The sequence below is a fragment of the Musa acuminata genome, chromosome BXJ2-7, assembly GCF_036884655.1.
Source record: "Musa acuminata AAA Group cultivar baxijiao chromosome BXJ2-7, Cavendish_Baxijiao_AAA, whole genome shotgun sequence".
NCBI classification, from domain to species: Eukaryota; Viridiplantae; Streptophyta; class Magnoliopsida; order Zingiberales; family Musaceae; genus Musa; species Musa acuminata.
In genome coordinates, this window is record NC_088344.1 from 11,219,844 (window position 1) to 11,230,384 (window position 10,541).

At 35.5% G+C, this 10,541-nt stretch overlaps 1 protein-coding gene across 3 annotated transcripts; it reads left to right on the forward strand.

Moving 5' to 3' along the window:
• The first annotated feature begins 845 nt into the window (after positions 1-845).
• On the forward strand, positions 846-7,694 carry LOC103991666 (casein kinase 1-like protein 3). Of its 3 annotated transcripts, none has more exons than XM_009411189.3 (15): positions 846-1,067; positions 1,203-1,243; positions 1,706-1,775; positions 1,858-2,006; positions 2,918-3,013; positions 3,108-3,178; positions 3,567-3,628; positions 3,706-3,769; positions 4,270-4,354; positions 4,439-4,565; positions 4,884-4,966; positions 5,493-5,550; positions 6,210-6,355; positions 6,505-6,681; positions 6,775-7,136. In XM_009411189.3, exons 1-14 carry the CDS (start codon positions 992-994, stop codon positions 6,676-6,678), a joined length of 1,302 nt encoding a protein of 433 aa, XP_009409464.2. In that variant the 5' UTR covers positions 846-991; the 3' UTR covers positions 6,679-6,681; positions 6,775-7,136. The 3 variants fall into 3 exon arrangements, with proteins under 3 accessions (XP_009409464.2, XP_009409463.2, XP_009409465.2); XM_009411190.3 differs by lacking the exon at positions 6,775-7,136 and adding an exon at positions 7,410-7,694 and having other exon boundaries at positions 851-1,067; XM_009411188.3 differs by having other exon boundaries at positions 6,505-7,136.
• The last annotated feature ends 2,847 nt before the right edge of the window (positions 7,695-10,541 follow it).

Sequence of the window (10,541 nt, forward strand, 5' to 3'; positions counted from 1 at the left end):
CCTTCTTTCCCATGTTAGATGTTACAACTCATTCACCATACCTTTTCTTCTATCCTGTGTTTGATCCATCCTTTTCATTTCTTCTGGGTTGAATCTGATTTCCTACAACTCATACATTAATCATTTATTCATCATCCTATTATTGTTGGGGCCCTAATATCCCCCATCAGATCTTACACTATTCTCTATATCAGATGTTCGTATCTTACTCGATGAATAAATCATAGCATAATAATGTTAATAGATCAATCATCTTGGAGCATCATAGCTACACAAAAACATCCACCTCATAAGAAATAAATAAATAAATATTTTCCAAAGAAAAAGCCAAGAGTACTACTGTTCCTCACTAGTGATTGATTGGGTGTTATCAGAAGAAAGCTCTAATTCCATGCAAACCATGCAGAGAAACATCCCTTCTCCAAGAGGAATCCAATCAAACCTCACAATCACACACATCTTTCGAATGATTTGCACTTCAATATGCTTCCTTTTAGGATCCTCTGTTTGTCCTGTTACGGATCATCCACACCCTCTGCGGGAGGTTTCACGGATCTTAAGGGTATCGAACGGTCCTCCACCTGTGCCGCAGAATACATGGGAACATTTATCGAGCTTGATGGGCCGGACACGTTCGATCCGACCGCCGCTCGTGAACCATCATCTTCGTCGCACGAATCTTAAGGGGGATTAACGGTTTCCACTTGTGCCGCAGGCACTGCAACAAAACATGGGCAAGCTGGATCGAGCTGACTTGGGATCGTTAGTAATCGGACCGGTCCGGTTCGATGGATAACAGCTAGCTGGTGTTCCTCCTTGCGACCGACGTCGTTAAATTACCGGAAATGCCCCCACGTCGGCTTCACCGTCATCTAAGAGTACTCCCCTCGCCCATACCTACAGATTTCTCCTCGCTCGTCAATTCTTCGCCTCCATTCGAAACCCTAGCAGTTGATGCTTTCCTGGTGGAGGAGCGGAGGACTATTAGGGCATGGATCGAATCGTCGGCGGCAAGTACAAGCTAGGGCGCAAGATCGGGAGCGGATCCTTCGGCGAGATCTTTCTTGGTGAACGAATCGGCGCCTCTGTTCCTCTTCCGTCTCCTCCAATTCGTCTCATCGACCGATTTCTGTTGTTTTCTTCAGTTATGTTTCTTTTTACTTACTCGATTCTGATATCCGTGTTCATTTCGTCTGTTCCAGCGACCCACGTTGACACCTTGGAGATCGTCGCCGTTAAGATCGTAAGTTATCCGATCTTTCTTGGTCCCTTTCTCTATTTGGTTTCTATTCCGATCTGTGGCTGCCGGTACATATTCAGGAGAATTTTCATTCTTTTTCTTTGAATAGGAGGTTAAATATCGTTTTCTAAGTTATCTGGTTAATGTTTCTATTAATAGATGCATCTCTTCTTCTATCGGAACCCTAAGTTGAGATGCCATGCGGTGTTATAGAATTAAGCCGATTGACATCTCTTGAAGTGCTTATTAAAGTTTCGATTGGACAGCTGGATTTCTTTCATGGTTATTGTCTGTAGTTCTTTCAATTTTGATAGATTTCTTTCTACTGAGTTTGAAGGCTTAAAGAACACTGTGGACGTTTTAGTTTTTATTTGGCCCTTCAATCTATTTTTGGAAATTTTGCATAGATTTTTCTTAGTTTCATGTTGCATTGGTTTTGCTTACTTTTGCTGAACATGGGTGCAGGAGAACAATAAGACTAAGCACCCGCAGTTGCTTTATGAGGCCAAGCTGTATAACATTCTTCAGGGGGGAAGTACGTCACACAAATCATATGGCAGGGCACTGCTCCTGTTCTGGAACTTATGAGTTAATTGCATCATTAAATCTGCTTGCAGGTGGTATCCCAAACATAAAATGGTGTGGTGTTGATGGAGAAGATAATGTTCTTGTTCTCGATTTGCTTGGTCCAAGCCTTGAAGATCTGTTTGTCTATTCTGGCCGCAAGTTCTCATTGAAGACGGTTCTAATGCTGGCAGATCAGATGGTAATGGAAAATTAACATATTATGAAATAAATTTTCATGTAATGGTCATAATAACTGTACCTTAGAGCTTTGCACAGTTTGGTGATGCATTGTGGGTTTGAACGATATACAAAAATTTAGTAGGAGTATAATTGGATCCAAAGAAGTACTTCATGAAAAGCTCAATTCTGTTTCATGAGATCTAAATTTCATAGTGTTGTCAGGACAAAAGATTGATAAAATTGATTTAATCATTGCTTTACTGCTTTTAAATGTTCTGAGGATTGATCATAAGTAAATGATAGATATGGATTAGAGACGATTAAATAATGAACTCCGGTGACGTTCAATTTCTCAGTTACAAAGTGATAGTGGAAAATTGTACAGAAATTATCATGTCTAAGAAATAAAGTAGAGAAAAAATCATATTCAACAATGAGAAACTAAATATTGTTAGCCAAATTCTGCATGAAGTAGTACATCTGATTCAAAATTTGACTAGACTAATGTAGACAAAGAAGGTAGAAATCATTATCAACTGTTATGATCACTGTTGATTAATTATCAGCTTCTTTTTTTTAAGTTTTCCTCTAGGAATCACTATATTGTGAACCTTCTATGCATCTATGCGAAAACTCCTTAACAGATTGTGACTACATTATGCTAAAAGTAGCATAAATATTTACTCCAAATATATCTGTTTATGAATTCCATCAATTGTTTCAAATATTTTAGCTTCATGAATCTCATATGTTTTTTCTTTTTACACAATAAAAAAATTTTAATTTCATGTTACCTTGTAAATGGAAGTTGGATTAATTTGTTTCATGTTATATGGATTTTTTCTTGCCAAATGACTTCATACCATTTTTTTTAATTTCAGTGAGTCCTAAAATTATTAAATATGCTTGGTCTACTTTTATCTGCTGCAGATTACACGAATAGAGTATGTGCATTCCAAAGGTTTCTTACACAGAGATATTAAACCTGATAACTTTCTAATGGGTCTTGGTCGGAAAGCCAATCAGGTAGGAACTTGAAGTGCCTCTAAATTTTTGGTAGTTGTAGATGCAATACTAGGATAATCTTGCTAATGGTATATATTTGAAAATGGCTGTCCAGGTATACATCATTGATTTTGGACTTGCAAAAAGATATCGGGATTCTACCACCAATCGTCATATTCCATACAGGTGTGTAATCTGCTACCTGATAAAGATTGGCTTGGGGTAACTCTTTCTTATTGTGTATAGCATGCAGAAGACAAAGGTTAGTTCGAGCCCTGTAGTCACTGAATTGTGAACTATGGACATATTTCTTATTTAGTGGGGCAGAAGTCGACAAAGAAAAAGCAAATTAGGCTGTTTCCTTCCAAAAGGTGTGGCATCAAATTATAAAAAAAAACACTGAGGAACACCAAGGGGATAGTAGATAAAGCATATGGAAGCTTGTAATTATTGCATATAGAAGATTTGATAGGTTTTTTTATCTTTGAGAATGACACCTTTGCATTTATTTTGATTACTGATCACCCTTTTGAATGCTTAGGTGATAATCAACTATTTCTTTTTCATGCACCAGAGAAAACAAAAACTTGACTGGAACTGCTCGTTATGCAAGTTGCAATACTCATCTTGGTATTGGTAAGTGGAGACCAATATAAGACATTGCTAACTTTTAGTCGTGCCATGATTACTTATTTGAGCCATTTATAAACCAGAGCAAAGTCGCCGGGATGATTTGGAATCTCTTGGTTATGTTCTTCTCTATTTTCTCCGAGGGAGGTATGCTTTAGTTAAAGAGAGTTTTTATTTCCAGATTTACCAACCCTTCCCTTTTAAATTCCTGAAGCTATTTTTAAGTTTTAGGAGCAACCTGTGTTACTTCATGTTGCCATTCCCTTGTACTAGTAGATCATAGGTCTGGTAATAGTTTATTTAAGATGACATGAGTGGCACTTGAATGATGATCAGTAATCCAAAATTTTAAGCAAATAGTTCACTACCATTTTGGCAGATCATGGACGTAAATCATATTTGTTTGGTGGAATACGAAATTGGTTTTATAAGCTAGATTTTTGTATAAAAGCAATAATGATGTATATTACTATTCATTAATTCATTAGATCTGCTTTAAGTGTGCCTCTCGTATTGTCTATTTGAGTCAGAAAAGCTTCTCAGAAAATTTGAATTTTCTTCTCAAATTTTGCCTTTTTGATTATTGCATCTTACTTATCTTCATGTCATCGCTACCATAATTAACTTATTATCTTGTGATTGTTTAGTCTTCCATGGCAAGGTCTAAAAGCTGCCACAAAGAAGCAGAAGTATGATAAGATATGTGAGAAGAAGCTTTCAACTCCTATTGAAGTATGTCTTCAGTAATTATGTGCTGTATCATGTTCAGCCACCACTTTGGACATCTTGTTAATATATGTGATTTTAACAATATAGGTTTTATGTAAATCTCATCCGGTGGAATTTGCTTCTTACTTCCATTATTGTCATTCTTTGACATTTGAGCAACGGCCTGATTATGGATTTCTGAAGCGCCTCTTTCGTGACTTGTTTACCCGTGAAGGTAATATGTGTGCAAGGATGATTTATTTCAATTTTCATCATTAACTGACTGAGGAGCAATCATTCATTCTTTGGTTTGGTGAAAATATCTTCCAGTCCTTGAGCTTCAGTCATAATTATACAACGTGGCTGCATATGTAAACATAACAAAAGAAAACGAGGAAGTTCACCTATTAATTGGCATCTAAAAAAATTACATGGGATTTGATATTTGAGTTAGGGCATCTTTTTTATGGACCTGTTCACCTATTATTTGTTGATAATTGCCAACATCTTTTTTATTTGAGTTTGACTGAAAGTTTTCTATCAATTATGGCAGGTTATGAGATCGATTATATTTTTGACTGGACAATTTTGAAATATCAGCATGCCCAAAGGACAAGATCTCAACCTCGAGCCTCTGTTAGTATTCTCTGCATTATTAAATTCACTATTAAGCTCCTTTAGTAAGCAGTTAAATTCTTTATGTTCCCAAATTCTGTTAGTTGGATAATGTACATGATTGCATGGTGCTTGAGATATGACAGATAACCGATTAAGGTTATTTTGCTTCATTTTTTGGGAGACAAAATGACATGGTTAAATCAGAACTTTGTTATTGCGACAATTTTGGGCTATCTGATGACTGTGTCCAACTATTCTTGGTTTTTTTAATCTGAGGACAGGTTGCATCACTAAAAGAAAAAAAACAATGTCCTGCAGACTATATTCAATTTTTTTTTCTTATTGCTGTGAGAGGTGATATTCTTTTAAATGAAAATCATGAGCATTGAGTTAATTATCTTGTTTTATTCCAAGATGTCTATGTAGTTTTTTTTTTTTTTGGCAAAAGATGTCTGTAGTTATAAGGACACTTGTTGAAGTATATAGCTTGTCGAATAGCTCTAAGTTTTATCTATTTTGCTGAGTTTTTTGTCTGAATTGGCAGCCAATCTCTGGTGGAATGACTAGCCGAGCAATTCCAATGGACATTGACAAACATCAAGGTGTGCTGAAAATTCTGCTTTAAAATGATCTAAGATAGTAACAACTGGAAATAACCAAAATTGCCATGTTAGCAATAGTTTCATTGTGAAGATGTAGATATCATGGTTGCTTGTGAATTTTAATGAAATAAACAGAACTCCTTGTTTAGTTAAAGCTATGATGTCATGTTTTTATCAAGAGTTTTAACATCCTTGATTTTTTAATTTATGTGACATTCTTCTCAAATGATTTGAAATTTGAATCATCTCTTATGATGGAATTAGAATGTTCTTATTATTATCATGGTTAACATTTTTTATTGAGATCAAGAAAATTGCTTCTTCTTTTTTTTCCCTAATTATATCAACAGAATCATCATTTCCCAGTTTGTTAGAATGATCCACTTGTCTTATAATTATGTTTCATGAGTAGCCCACTTTGCCTGTGATCGTCTCACCTAGTAGTATATAACATGTGAACCACTATTTCTAATCTAAAATTATTCAGTATCTAACTTTGAAGATGCTAGGTCACGAACATGCCTAGTTAAACTAAAAACTCTAGCAGTAGAATCATATAGACTATATTTGAATGTGTACTTGCTAAATTTATAAGTGCTGCACTAATATGCATTTAGGTGCTCATTTAACATTCTTTTTCTGATCAAATCATATTCCAGTTACCAGTGCAAATGATGTTCCTCATGGCAATGAAGTTAAAGAACGTGTAGGACCAAGTAATGCTGCACGCACTACAGTTCAGATGCAGTTCAAACTTGCAGCTGATAAAAATATGGGTTCTGACCATCAGCGTCTTGATAAGTTGGTAAGTCATGATGATTCATTTATCGTTCAGTGATGATCAGGCATTTCTTCTTTAACACTAAACAAAGCTCCTAGTAAAATTTCCCTTCAGTTATGATATATGCACTATTGTAGCTTTCTTGATTTTTTCTTTCTCCAACGTATTTTTAGAGGATGGGAACAAGCTCTGAAAAGCCACATGTACCATCTTCATCATTTGCTTTTCCTGGCGCCCCAAAGAAAAATGTGTTGGGTTCGAAACAACAATCAGGGCCAACTGATTCTTCATATCTTGGTTCATCCAGCAGTTGGATTCCTTCCCTACAGCATCCTTCAGCAAAATGACTGGTAATGTGCTGTGCATATCTGCCCATATGTTCAGTGTCCCATATTCATGTTGAGGCACCCTGGTTGAGTGTATTTTCATTATGGGCTATTCAGGTGTAGGTTCATATGGGTTGGGTCCAACAAAAAGATAGCATATTGCTACCAAAGATGGCTTCCAAAACTATTGTTGCTTAAGTCACTTGGTGGATAACAGGATAAGTACTGTATTCCCTATTAAGGTGACCACAGATACAGATGTTGCTAAAATGATCTTCAAGAGACATGGTTGATAGTGTGCTACAAAATCAACTCTTGTTGGTCTAGCATATTATGACTCCATTCAAATTAGATGATGTGTGAGATGAATTCGGGTTCTGTTAATAGATCATATGTTAATTCTACTGGTTAGAGGGGAATCCTGTAACAACAAAACAGCCTTGTGGATTTATCTATTTGCTGTTCTTCTGTTGCTTGTACATTTCTTCTTCTTCTTTGGATTTATACCTATTATGGCTATCTGAAATAATTCTAGCATTAGTTACATTGCTCTGGCATTTGAATAGAGGTTCATAATTTAGTTTTCGGTTGTCAGATTATTATCTTTTTACAAGAAGTCTTAACCCGATGGCAGTGTTACTGTAATTATAAGTTGATCATTGCCACCACGGTGCTTGTGTTATTAACGAGCATGCTTTATGGATTAGATCCACATGTGTTAGCTTATTATTTTTAGTATTTTTCCTCTCCAGAGCATGATCGCATGATGGTATAGAGCAAGAAGATTGATTGCTTTGAAGATTTCAGATATACGGTTTGAATCAACTTTCATGTCGAGCTCTGTCTCCAATATGAAAAAATGGTGAACATGAATCATCATGAAAAGAGAAAGGCAGTCTCTTGGTACAATGCAAGGTTTGTTGCACCATAGAGGATTTAATGCTTATCCTACTTGAATCTTTTTTTATCATGCGTCTGTAAATTTGTATTTGTTTATGTGGTCTGTGAATTTGTTAGTAGCCAGTGTTATTTTTTAAGATCTAAGGTAGGGAGATCAACGAAAACTAATTTTATAGCAATCATGATGGTGAGTCCTACATTAAAATCTAAATTTATTAGTACAATAATACATGAAGAGCATATTTTGATTCTAAAGTTAGGAACAAAATTTGGAAACTAAGGAATAATTAAAATCATAAACAAGAAATACTATGACTTCAAATTTTAAAAATAAAAATAATCTTTAGAAAGTGAGACAAAGACACTCAACATTTTATCAATAAAAGCCCTCAATATTGACTTTTTATCAAATGGCACCCCTCATATTCTTTTTAGAATTTACTATTTAAAGTTTTTTCTTATTATTCATAATTATCTTATTATCTATATTTTTTTAAAAAAATATAATTAGATTGATGTTATTTTTTTAAAAAATTATAATTAATAATTACCGATTTTCTAATGGCACATGTGATCAAGTCATTTTAGTGAAAAACTGAGTATTTTCGTCCAAAAGCACTCGCAGATAAAAACAAATACGAGGGGTGCCATTAAGTAAAAGATCAAAAGTGAAATCTTTTTTTCGATAAAATGTTCAAGAATTTATCATTCTCCAATATGAAAATTCTTTTTACTCACAATCCCGTGTTAATCGTTGATCAATAGGGTCTACTGTCATTATGTAAGAGAGGTGGAACACTATAAAAATATAAATAAATATAAGGGAATAAAATATAAAATTTAAATTATGAATCTCTTTATAACTTTCTTTTTTATCTTAATCTAAAACCTAAAATTATTAATACAATCACGCATGAATAAGATCTTTTAATTCTAAACAAATAATATTTAAAAACTGAAACTAATGAATAGTTAAATCATGAACAATCAATATTATGATTTAAAATTTTAAAAATAAAAAATAATTGATAAAAAAGAGTCAGACGAAGATCCTCCTCCCACATGATCCCTTTGTAATCAATCTTGTTGACCGAAACTGATGAATAAGTCAAGGAAGAATGGTCTCCAACTAGAAAATAAAATAAATAAATATTATTTTTTTAAAAATATATATAATAAATTTATTTTCCATAATTACATTAGAAATGTGATCTTGACGTTAAATATCATTTAAACCAATAAATCCTGGATTTAGAACCTCGATTATTGATAGATATTTTACTTTAATTTTTATATATAACACATTGGACATGAAATTTAGTTATATCCATGTGCATTACTTAAGGCTAAGAGTAGAATTGGATCAAAGTCAAACTTGGGTCAAGCTTTGGGTTGTGCCAAATCAATGTCTAATTCTGGTTATCTTCCAACCCTAATTCCAATTCAAATCCAATTAATCAAATTGGCCGAGATTCGAAGGTAATATTATTCAAAGCCAATTCAAACCCTACTGCAGATTATATATCTCTATATAGACGCAGCCGGCTCTCGTAAACCCTACCAAGAACACTACTGCCAGGACCCTTAGCAGCCTCCGGGAGAGAGAGAGAGAGAGGAAGGAAGCAGCGATTGACGGCGATCGCGTCCTTCGCCCTGCGGCGTCTAGCGGCAGCGGAGGCGGTCCGGCCGATGTTCCTCGCGCGAGCAGCCTCGTTGGCCGGTCCGGCCCTCTCCCGGTGCCTTTGCTCATCACTCGACCTTCACCGCCCGATCGCGCGCCTCCTACCGCCTGTTTACGAGCCCTCACGTGGCTTCGCGCGGGGCCGCGAGGTCATCCCGAGCGACTTCGAGGAAGAGGATTCGGACGACGAGGAGGACCTGGACGATCTCGACGAGGACTTTGACGGCGAGAACGATATCGATGAGGATTGGAGCGAGTTCGACGGCAATGATTCGAGGGAAGAGTCCGATTGATTCACGAGTTGATGGGGTGATGGTGTGGTCTCCGGAAAAAACGGTAGGAATCATGGCTTTCTCTGTGCAGTTATTGATCACAAAAGGGCAAAAGGAGACTCTTTTACGGTGATTGATCGATAAATCGATTTCATTTTTCGGTAGATGAATTGATATCTCTGTTTGCACTTAATAAACTATTGGTTCTTTAGCTGATGGTTTCCCTCTGCCGTCAGTCTTCCAAATCCTTTCTCACAAGGTAATGGTGTGTATGGTGAGCAATCGATCTCTGCAACCACCGATCACCCAATAGGCCCAAACAAGTGTAGAATCAAGTTCCTATCTTTATCAGACATGCAACAGTAATGTTTAAGTATATTGACCTTAAAGATAAAAAGACATCAAATAATTAATTATCACAAGTTAAATTAATACTCTTACTGTAGCCAATGATAAAAGAAAAACTCGACCGAAGCAAATCCATAACATTTATATACAATCTCTAACATCAAATCCAAAGGATTTGTTATATTACGACATTGTCAAATTATTTATCTATATTTAATCGAAACATCATTGGTCTCCTAATTTAGATCTTAGTTATGAGGGTGTTATTAGTAGTTAGCATATCATGAATGCGACCTGTTTAGGGAGAGTCTATGCCCCCAAGATATTAATTAAGTGAAGGCCCTGTACAATCTTTTATTTATTTTTATCTTTATTCTCAACTAAGGTTATTATTTTTAAGACATCCAAGTGACATTTAATGCATGGGAACAAGGCCACCAACCTATTTAGGGAGAGATTGTGCCCCAAGATATTGAGTGAAGGCCCCTAGACAATCCTCTTTTTATCAAAGAAAATCTTTAATTTCTTTCTCTATTTTCTCCCAAGTTTTCTTTGGCATCCAAGTGACATTTAATGCATGGCAAGTTGTAACATTGAGAACTGAGTTACTAAATGTAATCTTGTGGATAAATAGGAGTTCTAATTTTTTAATTTTTCCTACAAGACAATCCTTGGCTAATCAT

Excerpts from the sequence above, each read along its gene's own strand:
- LOC103991666 (XM_009411188.3), top strand. The coding sequence starts at position 992 with ATGGATCGAATCGTCGGCGGCAAGTACAAGCTAGGGCGCAAGATCGGG. Across the intron at positions 1,068-1,202 it reads CTTCGGCGAGATCTTTCTTG|CGACCCACGTTGACACCTTG; the intron begins GTGAACGAATCG and ends CGTCTGTTCCAG. Across the intron at positions 3,770-4,269 it reads CTCTATTTTCTCCGAGGGAG|TCTTCCATGGCAAGGTCTAA; the intron begins GTATGCTTTAGT and ends GTGATTGTTTAG.